General features: G+C 42.5%; 1 protein-coding gene across 2 annotated transcripts in view; it reads right to left on the bottom strand.

Annotated features, from left to right (window-relative positions):
• CRIM1 (cysteine rich transmembrane BMP regulator 1) overlaps nucleotides 1-23589 on the bottom strand; it is a 960049-nt gene that overhangs the window by 124333 nt on the left and 812127 nt on the right. For both annotated transcript variants that reach the window (XM_063917972.1, XM_063917971.1), the window contains exon 9: nucleotides 21394-21550. In XM_063917972.1, coding sequence (XP_063774042.1) covers nucleotides 21394-21550 — 157 coding nt within the window. The remainder of the gene's footprint in view (nucleotides 1-21393; nucleotides 21551-23589) is intronic.

The following is a 23589-nucleotide window of genomic DNA, read 5'->3' as shown; positions in this document are numbered from 1 at the left end:
ATTGGAGGGCTTAGCTCTGCGAGCCCTGGCTCCCTCCACTCTTCGAGGGTACAGAAATGCCATGGGAGAGTGGGAAAGATATGTGCGCCTGCATCAGGAACAAGGTAAGACCGATTACGCAATGTTATTGGATTATGTGTGGGAATGTTTTAGAGCAGGCAGATCAAGAGGGTTCGTAACACGTTTACTGTCTGCTCTTTCTTATTTCTTGAGACTTTATGGCCGGCATGATTTTACTAAGTCTTTCTTTCTAGCAAAGATTATTAAAGGTTGGGCTCGAGTTATGCCCCCTGTACAAGATGCACGTAGACCAATAACCATTTCAATATTGCGCCGCATGGCGGTCGTGTTGCAGGATGTCTGTGCATCTGATTACGAAGCACTTTTATTTACATTGTGTTTCGTTATGGCCTTTTTTGGGGCCTTTAGAGTCAGTGAACTGGTGGCTGCTTCGAAATCAGCAATGTCACCTATGCTTCGTGAACACGTGTCAGTGGAAGAGGGAGGCTTATGGTGCAAAGTACAACGTTCCAAAACTGACCAATTGGGCAAAGGTTGTTGGGTCATTTTGAGATGTGTGGATGACAAAGAGATTTGTCCTGTGTCCTTGGCGAGGATTTATGTGAAAACAAGGTCTGATATGCCAGGTCCATGGTTGCAGCATTTGGATGGTATGCCGGTGACTCAATTTCAATTTAGATGGGTGATGGAACGTTGTATTTGCACGATGGGTTTGCCGGTATCGAGATATGGTACCCATTCGTTTCGGATAGGTGCGGCGACAGCAGCAGCTGCGGAAGGCTGTTCGAGCGTGCAAATTAGAGCCTTGGGAAGGTGGAAGTCTGATGTATTTCGGAAATATATCAGGTTTTGACCTGTTTTAAAAAAAAAAAAAAAAAAATCAGACTTGAGGTTTCAGCCACTCGCCATATTTGGGGGTTTTGAGGAATTTTTTATCCTGTCAGGTGCCTTAAGCCTAGGGTTCATACCCGCCTGACAGGTGTGTTTTTCGCCTCTCGTCAAGTCTGAACCCCCCCTTATCTAACTCCCTTTGTTAAAAGAAGAGTAATTCTCTTCAAAAATTATCACATTAGAGGCCAAATTAAAATATTTAATAAATAAATAATAAACCATTTTAGCAAGATTTTAAAGGGATGTTTTTCGGGGTAATGTTGTTGCAAGTTTTTGGTGTTAGGGGTTTTTTGTTCAATAAGTTCTGTGAATGCTTTTGTATTTTCAGATTTGCGCTTGGACGAGTGTCCGATTTGGATTATGGGGCACTCATACGTTTATTACGGTGAAAGGTCTGGTGTGAAGTGCCTTCAGTCCCCGGAAGCTAATCTGGTCAGATGGATTGGAGTGAGGGGACTTCGGTGGGAGCAAGTCATCCCGCTTTTTTGGCAGCAGTTGGAGAGGTCGGGATACCCCCTGAGGGTGGTGTTTCATGTTGCCAGAAATGATCTGACCAGGAGGTCTGGTTTAGATCTTCGTAAAACCATAGTTAGGGATTTAGTTAGTCTACAGAACAGGTTGTGCTTTCTGAGTGTAGGATGGTCGGAGATTATCCCTCGTTTAGTGTGGAGGGGTGCGGACAGACCGGCTGCCATTGAGTTGATCCGGCGCCGGATCAATTCTGTGGTTGGCAAAGCTGTTAGCGAAAATTGGGGGTTTGTGGTCCCACATCCCTCAATTTCAGTTTCTGCTCCTCATCTTTATATGGCCGATGGTGTCCATCTGAATTTGAGGGGTATTGAAATTTTTATGGAAGATTTGTGGTTAGCGGTTTTTACTCAGGAGTTCTATTGATAGGTTGAAGGTTTTTTAGGAGTAGTTAAGGATAGTTTGTAAGGTAGAGGTATGGTGGCGGGGGTTTCGTTAAACTGTGGCGGGTTGGGACGGCCTGAAATTGTGGCTGTAATTTAAAGAGTTTTATGGGTGCTCAGGAGATGTGAAGGTGGTGGAGTTTGATACATTACGGGGCCGGAGTTCCATCGGACCAGGCGGGCTTCGGTCTCCGGTGGAGTTTGTACACACCTGAGCACCTTTGGGTGGAAGTTGGGGAATACCTTGAGTGGAGAGTTGGCCACGGTATTCCCGATAAAGAGAAAGAACACAAGGGGTGGCAAATGGCCCATGGTGGCCCCTTGTGATGAGTGGGGGGCTGGGCTGAAATTGGGCCCCTTAAAAGCCTCCCCTTGGGATGTATGGGGGCTGGGCTTAAATTGGGCCCTTAATAACCCCCCCCCCTTATTATGCGATGGAGGCCGGGCTGAAGTTGGGCCCTTGCCTCCTTTTGTGTTGTGATCAGCCACAGTTAAAAGGTTAGAATAAATAGGGACATTTAAATAGTCCGTCCCTCCTTGCCACCATACCATTTGTGTTAAGAAAAGCTGACAATTTTATTGGCAAACATATCCTGGTGTCAGTGTCAGTTATTTCTTTATGGATGTTGGTGTATGCGCATGAATGAAGAACAGTCTATGATAGACATTTTAAGTAAATCCACTCCCAAGTACAGTACTGTATGCACACCCTTTCTTGGATTGAATCAATTATGACATTGCCTGCATCTTACAGAAGAATGAAGGCTTGGTAAAACAGAAGAGATCTATGGGAACATTTATTAACTACATTGTTTAATATGTTGCAACAAAACTTTGATATATTTAACCACTTAACTGACGATTTATTTCGCAGAAAACCGCTCCGAAATTGTCGGGTTTTTTTTTATGAGTGAATTAGGTGAAGAACATGAATTTAGCCCTATCCTAAATGATTTTAGTTAAAAAATAGGCAAGAAAATATTTTTTTATTAGTTATTATTTTATATCCCCCCCCCCCCCCAACATCGATTGGGAACATTGTGACCATTGGAACATCGCGGCATTCATTTTGAAAACTGGGACAGCCTGCAGGTATACAGGAGTGGTCTGGGGGTGGCTTGGGTGGGTTCATTTATATTCCACAGCAGCTGCCATTGTCTGCAGCCACTGGAGGAAGGGGATCCTGCCGTGCTGACTGATCAGCAGTGATCGGCAGCACGGCAATCAGTAGGGGAGAGTGCAGGGAGGCAGAGGGACCTTCCGGTGCCTCTGACAGCAGCAGCGGAGGGAAGTTTATCTTCCCTGCCACTATTAACACTCTCTATCTGACTGGTAGCATCCTGTGCGACCAGGTCAGATAGAGCATTTGCAGGCATGGTCGCATCTGATGCGACCATGTCAGGCAAGTGGTTAAACCAACACACAATATTAGAGCAAAGATAAATTGCCATGCTGGCATTCTCCTAGGCCATGCCACTTAACTCTATGATTCTGCAGATCTACAGATTCGTTTGGACATATTTTTCATCTGAGATGGAGAAGTCTTCAACTCGGTGCGGGGGAGGGGTCAGTGCAAGATATGTGCACCTTCAGCTACTTCATACTTGCCTACTTTGATTTCCTCCTCTCATGCCATGCCAATAGGCCCTGTGAATCGCAGATTGTTGGTAGGGGCGGAGCTAAAATGAAACAATTGACATACCTTTAGCCACATCCGATTCATATATAGCCATGGATTCATGGTATTAACGGCCCATCCTGCTCACTTCACTAGAAAGTGTGTGGTATGTGGGTGATCCACCCACTCTTCCAGCGGTGCGGGGTACGATTAAAAAAATATGATGCCTCCTGTACCTTCCAGAGCAACGACAACTGCAGCTGTCAAAATCAATAGCTGCAGGTGTCGGAACGGTTGGTGCTACTGACCTTTCATACATTGCCCACAACAGTGTTTAAAGAGGTCCTGGAGAGGTGGTGGAACTCACCCCCCCACCCCAGCACCTCCATTCTAAAGGGAATGTGCGCGCCTTAGGCACGCAGTGCAAATAAAGGGGCGTAGTCTCAAAAAAGAATTACACCACATAGTAATATCCCTTATTCATGTTATGACACACATTAGTGCCCCTTATACACAAAGCACACAGCAGTAGCACCCCCATTACACATAACGCCCACAGTTGTAGCACCCCTAATACACATAATGAACACAGGAGTAGCACCCCTAATACACATAATGCCCACAATAGTAGCACCCCTAATACACATAAGGACCACAGCAGTAGCACCCCTTATACAATGCCCACAGTAGTACTGCCCCTTATGCAATGCCCACTGCAGTGGTAGTGCCCACAGTTGTAGTGCCCCTCATGTAGAGCCCATAGTATTGGTGCCCCTTATACAGTTCCCCCAGACGAAGTGCACCTTAAGTCCCCAGGAGTGATGCCCCTTATTAAATGCCCCCTATGCTATGCCCTCATTAATAGTGCCCCCAGTAGAGCTGCCCCCAGTACAGATGCCCCCTGTAGAGCTACCCCCAGCACAGAGGCCCCTTGTAGAGATGCCCCACTGCCAGTACAGATGCCCCCTGTAGAGATGCCCCCAGTACAGATTCCCCCTGTAGAGCTGCCCCTAGTACAGATGCCCCTTATAGTTATGCCTGCAGTACAGATGCCCCTTATAGTTATGCCTGCAGTACAGATGCCCCCTGTAGAGATGCCCCCAGTACAGATTCCCCTTGTAGAGCTGCCCCTACAGATGCCCCTTGTAGTTATGCCTGCAGTACAGATGCCCCCAGTAGAGCTGCCTCCAGTACAGATGCCCCCTGTAGAGATGCCCCACTGCCAGTAGAGCTGCCCCCAGTACAGATGCCCCCTGTAGAGATGACCCACTGCCAGTACAGATGCCCCATGTAGAGCTGTCCCCAGTACAGATGCCCCTGTAGAGATGCTCCCTGTAGAGATGTCCCCAGTACAGATGCCCCCTGTAGAGCTGCCCCCAGCACAGATGCCCCCTGTAGTTATGCCTGCAGTACAAATGCCCCCATTAGAGCTGCCTCCAGTACAGATGCCCCCTGTAGAGATGTCCCAATGCCAGTAGAGCTGCCCCCTGTAGAGCTGCCCCCAGTAGAGATGCCCCCTGTAGAGATGTCCCCAGTACAGATGCCCCATGTAGAGATGCCCCTTGTAGAGATGCCCCACTGCCAGTACAGATGCTCCCAGTAGAGCTGCCCCCTGTAGAGCTGCCCCCAGTACAGATGCCCCCTGTAGAGATGCCCCACTGTCAGTACAGATGCCCCCAGTAGAGCTGCCCCACTGTAGAGTTGCCCCACTGTAGAGCTGCCACCAGTAGAGATGCCCCCTGTAGAGCTGTCCCCAGTACAGATGCCCCATGAAGAGATGCCCCCTGTAGAGATGCCCCACTGCCAGTACAGATGTCCCCAGTAGAGCTGCCCCCAGTACAGATGCCCCCTGTAGAGATTCCCCCTGTAGAGATGCCCCACTGTCAGTACAGATGCCCCCAGTAGAGCTGCCCCACTGTAGAGTTGCCCCACTGTAGAGCTGCCACCAGTAGAGATGCCCCCTGTAGAGCTGTCCCCAGTACAGATGCTCCCTGTAGAGATGCCCCAGTACAGATGACCCCTGTAGATCTGCCCCCAGTACATATGCTCCATGTAGTTATGCCTGCAGTACAGATGTCCCCAGTAGAGCTGCCTCCAGTACAGATGCCCTCTGTAGAGATGCCCCACTGCCAGTAGAGCTGCACCCAGTACAGATGCCCCCTGTTGAGATGCCCCACTGCCAGTACAGATGCCCCCAGTAGAGCTGCCCCCAGTACAGATGCCCCTTGTAGCGCTGCCCCCTGTACAGATGCCCCAGGTAGAGATGCCTGCTAGTTGCACCGCTTCACACACAAAAAAACAAAAAACCAACACACAATATTACCAGCCCTGCTCCTGCTTCCAGACCGTTGCCCTCCTCCTGGCTGCCCGCTCCTTGGATCTATGGGAGAGACGTCATGACGTCTCTCCCATAGCGCCGCACAGCCAAACACAGCCGGAAGCTGGAGCTCAGAAGAGAGTTCTGGCTGCTGCTAAGGGGAAGGTGCCGGCGCCCGCTGGTAACACAACCTCAGCGGGCGCCCGGCATCCCAATGCAGCTCCGGGGCTCACATTCTGGGTTAGTTCCGCAGTTACGACCCGTTCCGGTTCAGTTTTACCTCTGGCCCACAAAATCAACGCGCTATGTAACAGATAGCAGTGCGGATAATGACAGGGGCACATAGCGCTCCCGTCATGTAACACACATCTCCTCCTTTATACATAACACATAGCATAGCACATAACGGCGCTAATACTGCTTCTCTGCCATACCGACTTATAATACATCTACAGCTTTGTCCTGGCTGTAGTTGATTGATAAATTACTCTGTTATCGCTGCAAATAATGGTGATGACAGATGATATTTAACGCCAGAAAATGTGATTGGTCAGGAAGAATAGAGATAAGGCACTACGTTTTTATGCTTCACTGGAGTAGTAATTTTATCTATTTAAATAAAGATTACTAAATAATCAATAGCCTCAACTAGTGTAAACTACAAATTACATTTGGAAGCTTTTAACTGATGTGGTGTGTTAAGTATATAGTTAAAATGTGAAATATGGCTGCCCACCTGTCCTAATCTGCAATGCAATCAGAGTCAGTTCTCTATTAGATGAGATCTGATTTATGGGGGAAAACAATCAAACTGGGAATCCAATTAAAAGGCTGCAACATATGAAAAGCATCCGTTTCTCTCAGATCCACTGTAGCAGCCATGTTTGATTTCCCATGTGAGATATGAGCAGCTGTAACTGCAGTATTACAGATATCAGTGCACAATAATAACCTTTTAAACATAAGCTGCTCACATAATCAAACTTATCAGAATTTTTACTCACAATTAGAGGATCATACACAATAGTATAACTGTTTCATGAATCACTGACATCATAATGACTTGATTTTGAAGTATATTAAATATTCTATTACTATGTTAACATGGCTTTGCCCTAGAAAGTGGTTAACTACTGTATATGGAGAAAACAGGTCTCGGATATGGGTTTTTTCTTGTAATCTTAAACAGGTATTACATTAAATTCTGGAGGCTCTTTTTGCTAAAGAGGTACAAACCTACAACCTTGGTGGCTAGAACGGGTTCTCAATTCATTAGGCCATGATTTGTCTTAGTTTAGCTCTGCACCCTCTATTTGGACCAATGATTCCCGGTATTATTTCCCCATCCTGCCCACTTCACTAGGAACTGGACAGGAAGGATGAGGAATATTCACCCACTCTTCCAGGAGTGCAGACCACCCTAAAATTGTGAGTCTCCAAAACCCTCTGAGAGAGTACTGTCAGTAAGTATGTTTTTGGGGTCTGTCCCATGATGAGGATATTTATCCCGATTGGTGGGGAGGGGTTATGAGGTTTAGCCACACTGAGCACAGATGTGGTGACAGCCAGGGCCGTAACTAGGGTGGTGCAAAGTGTGCCAGGCACAAAGCACTGCAGGGTAGGGGGCACTGTTGGCCGAACATGTCAATTATCTGTTTTAATTACTTTCACTTGTAGTTTCCCTCCTCTTTGTAGCCTGACATCTCCTGACCACCACTGTTAACCCCTCCCCCTTCTGTCACTAGTACCTGTGCAACAATCATGAACTTAACTTGAGAACTCATTGCTATTCAGTCTCACTGTCTTTTATACAGTTCAAAATGCTGACATAGCCGGGATTCAAACCAATATGCCTGTGGCATTGCAGCTAGACACTCTATTTACTGAGCTATCTGACCTTGGCTAGAAAGCTAGAGAATTATAATTATGTGAACCTCGCCTTGTACTTTGTGAAAAAATAATCAGCATTTCAGTTGAGTAGATCTATGTAGTGTGTGGCTTCACACTACATAGATCTGCTGAATTGCAATGCTGATTTTTTTTTACAAAGTACAAGTAGCTTCATATAGTTAGAAATCCAGGGAATGGCAGCAGGGCCGCAACTACGTGTGTGCCAGGTGTGCCTGACACACAGCACAGTCGCCCTGAGGGTGCAAATGCCCGCATTCCCTAAAGTCAGCAGCATTGTAATGCGTCAAATTGACTTATTACAAGCCGCCTGTGTGTGCCGGATCGAGGAGAGGAGCAGCTCCGGGGTCAGGTGAGAAGGAGGGGGAGGGAGGGGGAGGAGGGAGCCGCAGCAGCGCTATGTAACTGGTGGCGGCGCCACTGCAGCTGTTCTTCTCCTTCCACATAGGCCGGCTGCCGAAGCTGTGAATGCTGGGATGCGCTTCCCTCATCCCAGCATTCACAGTGGCGGCGGCTAGCCAATGTGGAAGGAGAGGGACAGCTGCATGCGGTGGCACCACCAATTACAGTGCGCTGCTGCAGCTCCCCCTCCCTCCTCCTCCTTCCCTGTCTGCCCAGATCTGCCAGCAGCTGCTGTAGCAAGGAGCCTGACTGCCTGAGCCAGCGGAAAGACAGTAAGTATAGTCTGTCTGTCTGTCTATCTATTTTGTCTGTCTGCCGTAATGTGTAAAAAGGGGGACTGTCTACGGTAATGTGTAATAAAGGGATGCTGTATGCCGTAATGTGTAAAAAGAGGGACGCTGTCTGCCATAATGTGTAAAAAGGGGGACGCTATCTGTCGTAATGTGTAAAAAGGGGGACGCTGTCTGCTGTAATGTGTAAAAAGGGGGACGCTGTATGCTGTAATGTGTAAAAAGGGGACTCTGTCTGCCGTGATGTGTAAAATTGGGGACGCTGTCTGCTGTAATGTGTAAAAAGGGGACGCTCTCTGCCGTAATGTGTAAAAATGGGGACGCTGTCTGCTGTAATGTGTAAAAAGGGTGACGCTGTCTGCCGTAATGTGTAAAAAGGGTGACGCTGTCTGCCGTAATGTGTAAAAAGCGGAACTGGCTGACATAATGTGTATAAAGGGGGACTCTGCCGTAATGTGTAAAAAGGGGACGATGTCCGCCGTAATGTGTAAAAGGGGCTCTACCTGGTGTAGTGGCACTACTGTGCGGCGTAATTTGAATAATGGAGACTACTGTGCACGTTTCTTGCACACAGCGCTAAAATGTCTAGTTACGGCATTGAATGAAAGTATATTGAATTGTGTTATTTAATAAAGGCTACTGTAATTGACTTAAAAGGAGCTCTCAAGTTAAGGCATGAATGTGGTATAAAGAGGATTTGTGTCTAAATACAAAACCAAGGAATTGGTTATCTCCTGTCAAACATGGAATAACGGGGGTCATTCCGAGTTGATCGCTCGCTAGCAGTTTTTAGCAGCCGTGCAAACGCTATGCCGCCTCCCACTGGGGAGTGTATTTTAGCTTAGCAGAAGTGCGAACGCATGTGCAGCCGAGCTCTGCAAAACCAGTTTGTGCAGTTTCAGAGTAGCTCTGAACATACTCAGCCTATTCGTGTACAGATTTGAAGTCATACACCCGCCCAGGGAACACCCAGCCACACCTGTGTTTTTTCAGACACGCCTGCGTTTTTGCAAACACTCCCTGAAAATGGTCAGTTCACACCCAGAAATGCTCCCTTCCTGTCAATCTTCTTGCGGCCGTCAGTGCGAAGGAAAACTTTGCTAGAACCTGAGCACAACCACAAAGAGCTTTGCACCCGTACGTCGCGCGTGCGCATTGCGGTCCATACGCATGCGCATAAATGCCATTTATTCACCTGATCGCTGCGCTGCGAAATTCAGCAACGAGCGATCAGCTCGGAATGACCCCCCAATGTCCTTACAAAATAAAAAGAAAAAAAAACATTCAGCAATACAATATACTCATATGCGGCTAAACATGGAAACATTAATGTGCCATGATCTTCTTGTGTGGCAAAGCAAGAGGTTTGACCTTCTCAAGAAAATTAATTGGATTAAATGGATATGGTATATACAGTATGTAGTATACACCAAAAATTTATGAACAATAATATGTAGACAAATTCTGTCATTTTTTTTTTTTTTTTTTTTTTTTTCAAATATAACAGAGCTAGAATGGTTGTGAGAAAAAAAAAAACATTTCCAGATAGGGTAGACTCATCATAATTTTCAGCTTCAGGTCAATGAGGCTCTTAATTTAGCACAGCCCTTAATATAAAAATATGCATTTCCTGGGTTAATACATTGTCACACTAAACCATCAAAACACCAGTGCAGCCCTATCCTGGAAAAGACACTTCCATAAAACTACTGGTATGTGACAGCTACAGAAGTGATAAAGAATTTTACACTGCATTGAGCTGACAGTATAACTCGATCATCCATGCCAGAGCTAGAACTGAAATATAGTACACACTGCATTTGATTCATATAAATACTCAAATACCAAGGAACACTCAATAAAAGTCATCTAGCAGACATTAAAATATCATATCTCTCTTACGGATCTCACTTTCTTCTAAAGGACACTCTGCTACTATCTCATGCTGAAAGTACAGAAGCACAAGCTGTAGATGCAGAAGACAACGGAGATGCTGCACTGAAATCCCTCCCATCCTTCTTCACACTCATTTTTACTGGTATCCGGATACTAGGTCAACATGGATAAGGTGGACAATCCATAGGACGACCACTAATGGTCAACAGGCATTAGGTCAACATGGTCAAAAGGGCGACATGTCAATGGGTGACATGAATTTAAAAAAATAAATCATTTTTTTTCATACTTTACGAACCACGATTGGGAATAGTAACCTGTGGTAAGCGCAGCAGTAGCGGAGCAAGGCACCTTGCCCGGGGGACGCAGACACTAATTGGGGTTCCCGGTCACTTTACGGAGTAAACAACACCAATTTTTTTCCAATATCATGTCGACTTTTCCTCGTGTCGACCAATTTGTTATGACGACCTTTTGGGTGTTGACCCTATGCCTGTCAACCTTTTGGGGTTGACCTAGACACCGTCGACCTTTTTCAGGTAGATTTAGACAGCAATACCCATTTTTACCTTACACGTGATAGAGAGGAAATGTGTGTTCGGGGGTGGGGGGAGCAGGGACTATGAAGCTACCCATCACTGGTGTTACGACATACTATGTATATGTTACAGGGAAAAAAAAAGATACAGTATGTATAATGTAGGGGTATTTACTAATAAAGTGTAGTGTGCAGTAACTTTTAGCAAGCAATCACATTTGAAAATAAGTGGAAATATGCTTCCACTGGGGTGGCATTGAAAAAATACTCCCTGTTTTTAAATGCACACAATCAGTGGCTGACCTCATGCGCTGTACTGTACTGTACGTGCTGCTGCAAAGTACAACAGTTTTGGTTGGCAGTTCAGAATTATACTGTATCTGCTGCGACCTGGGAGTTCTTTCCAATCTGACCGAGAAATGGGCATTGTGGAATCTCTATCCTTCTTCCTCTTGTCAAACTCACAGGACTAAATTTTGATTTAGCCAGAGTAGCAGCAGTAACAAAAAAAAAATGGTACGACTCTATTCTCATCTTAACCGGTTGGACTTGTTTTGAATGTTTGTGCAGTTTTAGGGTAAGCAGAAGCAATTTATGTATACCTATATGGATTTTGAAGTATAATCACAAAGAGATGAAAAGCGCTGGTATTTAAGCAAATTTAATACTGCTTTTTAAAATAGGATCACTTGTGGTAGGATGTTGTTGAGAAATGATAGCATCAAAGTGACCCGCCATAAAACTGCCTGAGAACACAACAAAACAAAAAACGGATTTTATTGTACAGGAATCTGTAATCTCTGTGTGTTATTTCTGGACAACAGGATATACCTAAAGTTAACTGGTTAGTTTATCACAGAAGATCAGCAATTAGACTTACAACAGGACATGCTCCGCCCGCCGCTGCCAATCTTTGTTAGGCCACACCTCCGTGCGAGCCTTTCCTGGATTAATGCTGTCAAAAGGCTGGTGCTGAGGAGAATAATCTGCCTCCTTCTCTGCCCTGTCCCGCCTCTGATACTGCCCTGCTCAGTGCTGTAAATGCTGGGACGATAGTCCAAGCTCCGCCCGCTGTATGTTAAATATGTAAGGTTTGCAGGGATAGGCTGACTCTATTTCAAATGGCCCTAAGTCTCCTTGCTTAGCTTCTTGCTCTCCTTAGGGCCCCTCCAATGAGGTAAAAATTTAAAGATTTTTTGCACAACATTTAAGGTCACTGGGAGAGCTGTCGGTACCCTTTACACAGTAGATAAGAAGTTGCTGATTTTCAAGCTTTCCTTTAATGCATTTAAGAGTCAAAATATATATCTCTCCTTTTCTCCTATTGCTCTCTGAGAGGTTTGGCAATGTTCAGTTCAAGTGACAGGTTAACCTCTGATAACTGAGACACTATCCTCTCCTGACTGAAAATAGGTTGGTTAAATACTTATATCTGAAATAAATATATATATATATATATATATAAAAGGCAAATACCACCCATCACAAAATCTCCTGAACCATAAGGCTGGACTTCCTCACCAGTGGCAGTTGCAGAGCAGTCCATTATTCAAATAGAGAAGCCACACCCAGCGATGTTTGACAGTGTTTAGGGGTGGCACTTGATGTGGCTCCCCTATTTGAATAATGGACTGCTCTGCAACTGGCACTGGCAAAGAAGTTCAGGAAGAGAGCATTGTGTCCTCCACCCTCCGCGACATGGTATCGCTGGCACCATGCATTCTTTATAGCCTCAGCTGGGTGGGCTGTCTTAATTCTCCTCTGTGAGGGGGGAATTCCCAATAATCATCTCAACCCTTTTAAACCCCTTTGTGGGTGGAATTTAAAAAAATCTCTTCTTAGTGGGTGCCTACGTCGCAAAAGCAAGCTATAGTATTGTCCAAATTTCAAGTTCTGTGTCTATCTATCTATCTATCTTTCTATATATATACAGTATATACATATCATCATAAACAATTAATTGCCAATGCCATGTTTGTGTCAATAATTATTAGTTCAATTATATAGTAAAAGTTCTTATTAGTTGAACAAAAGGTAGATGAATCCTTTTGGAACAGAACAGTTTCTTTTAACAAGTCGCAATAAAAGGAGAACATATTTCTTGCGAAATGAGGAAAAGCAACAATTTAGTTTATAATAGAAAATAATCCTCTCACAACATGAAATTACCTGGCGGCAAGGGAATTAATTACCAGGCAATGGCCTGTTCTAAAGTGAATAATTCATTAATTGCTTAATCATAATAATCAACTTTTTGCCAACCTTCAAGAAGTATTATGGATGTACCTACATATGAGCATGTAAATTGCTTCACGAGAATTTGGAATGATTACAGTGGGCCATGGAAAGTCAGTGTGTTCTAAATGAACATTTGTTATGCTTTAACTGTATAAAATAGCATTTTATATGAAACGAAAAGCACTGAAACCCCAGGGTAGAATGATCATCTTTTGTGTTAAAGGCACAATTTCATATACAGGTTGAGTATCCCTTATCCAAAATGCTTGGGACCAGAAGTATTTTGGATATCGGATTTTTCCGTATTTTGGAATAATTGCATACCATAATGAGATATCATGGCGATGGGACCTAAGTCTAAGCACAGAATACATTTATGTTTCATATACACCTTATACACACAGCCTGAAGGTCATTTTAGCCAATATTTTGAATAACTTTGTGCATTAAACAAAGTGTGTATACATTCACACAATTCATTTATGTTTCATATACACCTTATACACACAGCCTGATACTTTTAATAACTTTGTGTATTAAACAAAGTTTGTGTACACTGAGCCATCAGAAAACAGATGTTTCACTATCTCATTCTCAATCAAAAAATTTTGTATTTTGGAATATTCTGTATTTTGGAATATTTGGATATGGGATACTCAACCTGTGTTACATTTGATATACTGCTATACCACAGTTTTATAGAAGACTAGCTGTTCTACCTGTTCTTTGCATGGGAGTTTTGATTTTCACGGTTGTTAAAAATGTGGTAAATCTATAGAGATGTAAATTTGAGACGTCTTAATGTAAGTAAATGGTTCTTGGCGTTAACCGAGGAGCACCCGTAACAGATAAGGTAAAAAGTGACAGGACCATTTTTGTAGTTTATTAAATTCTACCCTCTAGAGGTGCAATCCAAATTTTTATCTGACTGTACGTTTAGGCGTTATCGTTCACGCAACGCAAGCCACGCATCGTTAATGTCGTCATTATGTCAACCCCCTGTTCATCCTCTTAGGGGAAGTTTATTAAAATTCTAATTACGTTGTTTTCCTATTTGCCACCTGCAGAATACCAATGTTAAATTCCAGCTTCCTAACATATTGGGAAGTAAGAGATTAGTGATGAGTGTGAGTGAGTGAGTGAGTGAGTGAGTGAGTGAGTTATTGATTGATTGAGTGAGTGATTGAGTGAGTGAGGGCTTTCGCATTAATATATATAGATAGGGCTGAGTAACCATTACAGAAAATACTTTTTCATAATACAGTAACTGTGATATAGCAAACTCTGACCAGACATTGCATATTTATTACTGTTGTTATTATTATTATTATTATTATTATTACTATTATTATTATTTCTGTATTAAAATAAGTGTATATTGCACCATCATATTACATGACTATTTACAATTGGGAACAGAGCAGTAACAACAGAAAGATGAAGTGGTACTGTAAGTGGCCGCCTCCTCCTGTGGTGCAGGTGAGTACCCTCTGGCACTGTGCCAGTCATGCCCAGTTATCCGGGAACACTGTATATGTGCGATAAAATAGAACAGTATGTATTTATTAGTTCCAGTGTCACATTTTTGGTGCACAGGAGCACCGAATGTAACACTATGAGATTCTAAGATATTACAATTAAAAACATTCCACAATGGACATGTGGTCATGGTAAGAAAGGGGTTTCCATGGCACCCTTTAACCGCAGAATTGAATGGAACATACCACCCTACTTTGCAGAACAGTGTTATGCTGTCCACCTCAAATCCTCCTCTAGACGGCCGCGCTAGTGCTCTGCCTGAAGGCAAATATAGAGGAATCAGTGTAATATCAGTTATTTCCATCTAATACATGTAACTCCCACTGTACTTCCCTATTCTCATAGAATGTTTGTGAGACGTGCAAATTTCAAGGAGACTTCCCTTACTCACAGGAGAATTAAAAACTCTCCATAATCCCGGCCATTTCTCTAGTGAAGTGGGCAGGCAGGAACTTTGTGACACGACTGGTTGTGAATCACATAATCATAGCCCAGCCCCAGTGGGATTGTGTGACTGCAGGTCAATGTATCTGAATGCATCTGTCGGTTTGTCTATATATCTATATATATCTAGATAGATAGATAGATAGATAGATAGATAGATAGTATATGCAGTATGGTTTGAAAATGGCATTTTGGGTAGGATTCTGGCAACATAAAAACCCGTCAGTTGCTTGTTAAAATCAAATATGGCTTTCATCCCCCTCCACCCCCACTCCCCTGCCCCCAAATGAAAATAACCAATTCAGACTATAATCAACTAAATTGGAAACCAGGATAGGTACATTAAAGAAATAAGTTACCAGAAAAGAACAAAAAATGCATTTTCTTTAAAGTGCAGCTTAATAAGTATGAAGCAATATTTCAAAACCCTTTTCAAAAGTTTCGGCTCTTCACTGCTTCATACAATCTACTGAAATTAAATTACTCAGCTCTGAGAAAGGCCGATTTTCACAGAACTGTCAGGGGAATAACATGACCCAGACTGGGTAAAGCAGGAGCTTAACAGCGGGGACAATATGTTGTATCAGCTAGCAAAGTCATAATGCTCTCCAGTATAATAATATCTAATGGTACCCTATTTTCTCCAGCCTTTGTCTCCTAGCCTGCAGAAAGTTCTTCATTCGGTAGGCACGTAGCTGTAAGCTTTATCCCTCACTAACATATCCATAGCACGTTTATTGTATGCCTAGAACATCATTCTGATTCCTTTGCTGCCCAGCCTGTTGTAGACAACTTATCATACACAGATAAAAACCAGAGATTATGAGCAGAGGAAAATCACAGATTTATGTAAGTACAGCACGTAAATGGTTTAAATAAGGACTATTGTTTGCAGCGCTAACTGCATATGTTTGCAATATATCTGTCTTCATTTTGCAATGAATTTCACTCATACTGAAAGTATTTGCTTCTCTCTTATCTATTCCGCTCAATCCCTTTCCTTCGTAATGACCCCGCCAGTGAGGCAGAAAACTCAATTATTTTGTTATTTTCCAAGAATTTAAATACACTTTTTTACAGCAGCCAAATTACCTTACATAAAAACCTGTCATTTGAACCAATTGTTAAGGGCGTTTAAGAAAATATGTAATTTGTAGGTTAGTGGCAGAATGTCATAGTATTTCTGCCATCTTCCACAATATGCACTAGACGCATTCCACTTCTGGATTGGTCCAATGGGAGATGTAGCTGATGAAAGATGCAATATATTGTCCGTCCCTGATATAGCAAGGATCTAGCATAAAAACAGATGGCTTTCCAGTTTTAAGTAAAACCTCTGATTTTCTTTATGTATCCTGCAGTGAGAACCATAACAAAACAGTTCAGTTGTACAGTGCTGGAAAATACCAACAACCAATTAGAGGGAACATACCAGCAACTTCTGATGATATGAAACACTGGACCTAATTCAGACCTGATCGCAGCAGCAAATTTGTTAGCTAATGGGAAAACTAGAGATGTGCACCGGAAATTTTTCGGGTTTTGTGTTTTGGTTTTGGATTTGGTTCCGCGGCCTTGTTTTGGATTCGGACGCGTTTTGGCAAAACCTCCCTGAATTTTTTTGTCAGATTCGGGTGTGTTTTGGATTCGGGTGTTTTTTTTTCAAAACTCCCTCAAAAACAGCTTAAATCATGGAATTTGGGGGTAATTTTGATCCCATAGTATTATTAACCTCAATAACCATAATTTCCACTCATTTCCAGTCTATTCTGAACACCTCACACCTCACAATACTATTTTTAGTTCTAAAATTTGCACCAAGGTCGCTGGATGACTAAGCTAAGCGACCCAAGAGGGCGGCACAAACACCTGGCCCATCTAGGAGTGGCACTGCAGTGTCAGACAGGATGGCACTTAAAAAAATTGTCCCCAAACAGCACATGATGCAAAGAAAAGAGAAAAAGAGGTGCACTGTGGTCGCTGGATGGCTAAGCTAAGCGACACAAGTGGGCGGCACAAACACCTGGCCCATCTAGGAGTGGCACTGCAGTGTCAGACAGGATGGCACTTAAAAAAATTGGCCCCAAACAGCACATGATGCAAAGAAAAGAGAAAAAGAGGTGCACTGTGGTCGCTGGACGGCTAAACTACGCGACACAAACACCTCAATATCACAGGAATTATTTGTTCTAATCAATGGTATTATTTGTCCAAATCACTGGAAGAAAATGACAAAATCACAGGAATTATTCGTTCTAATCAATGGTATTATTGGTCCAAATCACTGGAAGAAAATGACAAAATCACAGGAATTATTCGTTCTAATCAATGGTATTATTGGTCCAAATCACTGGAAGAAAATGACAAAATCACTGGAATCATTTGGCAAGATCACTGTAATTAATAATTAATTATAAATCACTGATATTAATTAATTGGTAAAATCTCGCTATCGCCTGCCTAGTGAAGTGGAATCTAGATGGGATTTTGTACCAGGGACACAATAACTTCATCAATTGTCTAAATCCCAATGCACTAATGGCGGAAAACGGGCGCACGTCTAACAGCGCACTGATTATACTGAGAACTGATTATACTGATCAATCACTGATTATACTGAGCACTGATTTTACTGAGCACTGATGATACTACGGAGAACTGACACTGAGCAGCGAGAACAGCACTGGACTATTGTACTGTAGTATACTGGTCACCATAATGCTGCACTGTACTACTATATATACTGCTCACAACAATGCAGCTCAGATATGGATACTTGCAGTGACACGGAGCTGCAAGATACAGCAATGGCCTACTGTACTGTACAACTATATACTGTTGGTCACTAAATGCTGCACTGTACTATTATATATACTGCTCACAAAAATGCAGCACAGATATGGAATGGATACTTGCAGTGACACAGAGCTGCAAGATACAGCAATGGCCTACTGTACTGTACAACTATATACTGTTGGTCACCAAAATGCTGCACTGTACTACTATATATACTGCTCACAAAAATGCAGCACAGATATGGAATGGATACTTGCAGTGACACGGAGCTGCAAGATACAGCAATGGCCTACTGTACTATACAACTATGGGGGTAATTCGGAGTTGATCGCAGCAGGAACTTTGGTAGCAGTTGGGCAAAACCATGTGCACTGCAGGGGAGGTAGATATAACATGTGCAGAGAGAGATAGATTTGGGTGTGGTGAGTTCAATCTGCAATCTAAATTGCATTGTAAAAATAAAGCAGCCAGTATTTACCCTGCACAGAAACAAAATAACCCACCCAAATCTAACTCTCTCTGCAAATGTTATATCTGCCCCCCTGCAGTGCACGTGGTTTTGCCCAACTGCTAAAAAATTTCCTGCTGCGATCAACTTGGAATTACCCCCTATATACTGTTGGTCATCAAAATGCTGCACTGTACTACTATCTATACTGCTCACAAAAATGCAGCACAGATATGGAATGGATACTTACAGTGACAAGGAGCTGCAAGATACAGCAATGGCCTACTGTACTGTGCAACTATATACTGTTGGTCACCAAAATGCTGCACTGTACTACTATATATACTGCTCACAAAAATGCAGCACAGATATGGAATGGATACTTGCAGTGACACAGAGCTGCAAGATACAGCAATGGCCTACTGTACTGTACAACTATATACTGTTGGTCACCAAAATGCTGCACTGTACTACTATATATACTGCTCACAAAAATGCAGCACAGATATAGATAGTATACTTGACACAGAGCTGCAAGAAACAGCAATGGACTACTGTAATGTACAACTATATACTGTTGGTCACCAAAATGCTGCACTGTCCTTCTATATACTGCTCACAACAACAATGCAGCACAGATATGGATAGTATACTTGACACAGAGCTGCAAGATACAGCAATGGCTTACTGTACTGTACTACTGTATATGTATACTGGTGGTCACCACAATGCTGCACTGTCTTACTATATACTGCTCACAACAACAATGCAGCACAGATATGGATAGTATACTTGACACAGAGCTGCAAGGTACAGCAATGGACTACTGTACTGTACAACTATGTACTGTTGGTCACCAAAATGCTGCACTGTACTAATATATATATACTGGTCACACAACAATGCAGCAGATATTGAGCACTGATAATCAGGATACTGTCTAGAACTGAGTCTGACACGGAGCTGCAAGATACAGCAATGGCCTACTGTACTGTACTACTACTATAATTATATACTGGTGGTCCCCACAATGCAGCACACTGAGCACAGATATTTGCAGCACACTGAGCACAGATACGGAGCTTTTCAGGGAGAGAACGTAGCCACGTCCTCTCCGTTCAATCTCCAATGCACAAGTGAAAATGGCGGCGACGCGCGGCTCTCTATATAGAATACGAATCTCACGAGAATCCGACAGCGGGATGATGACGTTCGGCCGCGTTCGGGTTAACCGAGCAAGGTGGGAAGATCCGAGGCTGCCTCGGACCCATGTAAAATAGGGGAAGTTCGGGGGAGTTCGGATCTCGACGAACCGAACCCGCTCATCTCTATGGAAAACCATGTGCACTGCAGGTGGGGCAGATATAACATTTGCAGAGAGAGTTAGATTTGGGTGGGTTATTTTGTTTCTGTGCAGGGTAAATACTGCCTGCTTTATTTTTACACTGCAATTTAGATTTCAGTTTGAATACACCCCACCCAAATCTATCTCTCTCTGCACTTGATATATCTGCCCCCCTCTGCAGTGCACATAGTTTTGCCCATTAGCTAACAAATTTGCTGCTGCGATCAGATCTGAATTAGGCCCACTATCGCTTCATTCGTTCTGCATTGTAAGAAGTACATACTGTATAAACTAACTCACAAGTATGGGATTGTTTTATATCTATAATTACGTTGTACAGTACTTTAGAAAATAATTTCTGAGAAATGGGCTCCATGTACAATACACCTTTTCAACCACAGCCAATTCAGAAGTTCTCCAAACATCATTGTACAAAGGTAATTTTAATCATATATGTAAAGTTATGGTTGCACTAACAAAAAAAAGTGCTATACTTTATTCTTATAATACATAGTGGGGGGCATTCAATTGATTATTGCACCCAATCTCCCGTCTAAAGCGATCGGGGATCATATTCAATTGTATCTCGCTCATAGAGGTCGGGTTTAGCTGCGTAAAGCAGCTAAACCCCGACCAAAGTGCTGGGTGCAATTGCGAAAGTGCTGTTTGGGCACCCAAACGAGTCACTTTCCGTGCATTTCAACTCGCCAGCCCCAGAGGGTGCGAGCTGAAATGCAGGCGCTGGCAGCCATTTACACACAAACGGAGCAACAATTGAATAGCATTGTTTGGTGCCATCTAGTGCCTACCGGTGAGTACAACATTTGAATCTCGCTCAGTGTGTTCAACAAATATTGAATACCTCCTAAATGTTCCAAGTTAGGTTGGTCACGATTGAAGTCTCTGTGGAACCATGGCAATCGGAATAGTTTTTAACTGCTGTTTGGAAAGTTGGTAATTATTTACTGCTAATGCTATGTATAGATGCATGTGCACACCATATTTAAGGGTAGGGGTGGCCCCAATTAACTAAAAAATAAAGAAACAAGGTTTGTACTACAGTTGATGTGCTGGATGTTGGACCCCTGACCCAGATGCTCTAACCATAGAAATGATTACTTACAATGAATCAGCATTTAGTATCTTTTTATACTGTAGTCCTTCTAATGGAATCTATTATCTGATTGGTTGCTAATGGGTACATTCCATGTGTCCATTTTAAAAGGCGTACTGTTCCTATTTTTTACACGCAACATCATACATATCATTAATACACTTTATTATTGGAAAATACAGCTGAGGGGAGATCACTAAAAGGAATACAGCAATGTGGCTAAAAGCACATTATACTACTAGGTATTTCAATTTGAATTCACAATGAACAGCATTTGGAGCAGCAGATAGAGGGATGGATACATGACTGACAAGAAAAAACGAAATGTAATGGGATTCCGGGGTCTTGGATAAGTATGCATTAGGCTGTAGCGACAGTATAATATATATGTACACAAGGTAGCAATTGGGAACCACTTTTGTTTTGTGCTCCTGCTTAAGCAACACAGCAGAGGCAGGCATGTAAGTGTAATAAATGAAGCTGTTCGCCAAAAATATGCACACATAGACGTTGCAGACACTTCTGTCAGACAGCACATTTATTAAAAATGCAGTGAGTTTCTGGTTGGCAATACTATTTCACGCTGGAGGGCTTCAGGGAGAAATAACCCAGAATTTTTACGAGGTTTTATGAGACTAACATTTCCTCCACAATGACAAAGCACTATGAATACTTACAGGTAGCCAAAAGGACAGTTCTTGTCGCAGATCACAGGCTTGCACTTTTTGGGCCGTGGCCGGCACTGACAGATCTCACAGTTATGATGGTGGGTCTGAAAGCCATATGGACAGTCCAAAGCACAGCCTGATATGAGTCCGGTACAAAGTTCCTCTCCTATAAAGAAAAAAAAAATAACATTAATCAGAACAGCCTGCACTGTAAAATTGTATATTTTAAAACAGTATTTTTTTAGTGTGGTTCATTTTAAAACAGTAGTACTCTCATTATTAGAAGCTTAAGACAGATTAACCATTTTTCCCTATTTAAAAGATGCCATAGGCAAATCCCATTTTCCAAGCTTATGCCCAACATTTTTCTAAAGAAAATTTCTTTCAAGTGAAATGGAAAGGTGTATTGGGAAAACCTCAATTTTTCCAATTTTCCCAAATTTCCCAAAAAATTTGGCCATATTATTTTACTAGTGTTGTGGATGACTTGCAACATAACTGTCCGATATTCTTGAAGACCAGTGATATGCAACCTGGGACATTAGAACTGTTGAACTTCAGTTTCAGGGGTTTTAGTGTATAGATACAGAGTTGTGCCTGGTGCTATCTTGGCCTTATTCAGCCTGAGGAAGACGTCACGAAACAATGGAACATGTTGCTACTTTCTGAAGGAGACTAATGAAGACTAAAAGTGGTTCTCACCCCATTCAGCTGCAGGTGAAGTTACAATAACGATAATTCCATCGGGTAGTACAGACGGTGTCGAGCAGAACGGATGGTGTAGTGGTTAGTATGGTTAGCATTACTGCCTCACAGCACTAAAGTAATGGGTTTGTTTCCCATCCTGGCCCTAACTGTGCGGAGTTTTCACTGTATATGCTCTCTGTACTTGTGTGGGTTTCCTCAGTGTACTCCGGTTTCCTCCCATAATCCAAAAATATACTGGTAAGTTGTCTCCCAACAACAATTAACCCTTGTGTACGTGTGTGCATATACATATGTTGAGGGCAGACTAAATGGGCCAAATGTTGCTTATCTGCCATCAAATTCTATCTTTCTCCATAGGATTTAACACAAACACAATTTCTCTTTTTACCTATTCCTGAGCAGGTGCAAAGTTGGGAAAAATCCCCATTTTAAGGTACTGTAAAAATTTTAGGACTTCGTTCAGAACCACTGGAACATCCTCCCTAATTATTAATTAGCCAGGTGAGTGCTAGAGATATATATTTTTTCTAGTTTTTTTTTAAAGCAGCTTAAAATGACACAAATTTATACTTACATACATTTTTATGCACCCCTAATTTAAGTAGAGAATTTATTTTACAGAAAAACACTATAATTTTGCACTGTGTTCGAAAAATGCTTAAAATAGCAATTTGACAAAATTTAAGTACTCCAAATACTTTTATAATGGCCACCAGGGCCGGACTGGCCATCTGGCACATGCCAGTCTTACGTATCTGTTTGTAACCCTTCTTATATTGATTTACAATAAACAGATGTAAAAAAGAACAAGCAAAAAAGCCCAGCAAGAATTACTGGGGAAACACTTAACACCCATTTTTCTAATTGGATTGCACGATAAGTTAACACCCTATAACAGGCAATACGTGAAATTAACAAGTGATATGTGCGCTAAGTTAACACTCGTAAACGTAATATTTTATCACCTCTAACTGAATTCCCCTCTAAGTATATCTTCTAGAACAGGACTCTCACTTCCTTATTCGCCTTCTTATAAGTTTTGTTTATTTTATGTATCTTGATATATTTTTTTGCTGAAACATTTTGACAAGGCTGTGGTTCATTAGTATTATATTGCATAAACAACCATGTTTGTAATGGTAAATATGTACAGATTGTAATCATTATAATAAAGCTTTATCTTCATTTATTTAACTGAACCCTTTATTTATTTTATTTATTTATTTATTTATTGGGCTGGTTATAGTAAATATTCCTTATCACACCGATGGACATTGGGATATATAAATGAAAGTCCAAAGCTTCATAATTATTAATTAAAGGTCAGTGCAACTACTATAAGCATCTGCATCCATTACTAGGTTTGGAGGATATGCTTTCCCCCCCCCCACCTCTTGAGTATTGGAACCTCGATACTGAACACCCAGATGTAAAGAGGACACTCTGTTGCTGAGCACCCCCTACAGGACAACAGTGTTAAGATGGTCCAATGCCTAC

The sequence above is a fragment of the Pseudophryne corroboree genome, chromosome 4 (genome assembly GCF_028390025.1).
Source record: "Pseudophryne corroboree isolate aPseCor3 chromosome 4, aPseCor3.hap2, whole genome shotgun sequence".
Lineage (NCBI taxonomy): Eukaryota > Metazoa > Chordata > Amphibia > Anura > Myobatrachidae > Pseudophryne > Pseudophryne corroboree.
Note: the sequence above shows the minus strand (reverse complement) of the source record. Positions and strands in the feature narration are given on the sequence as shown.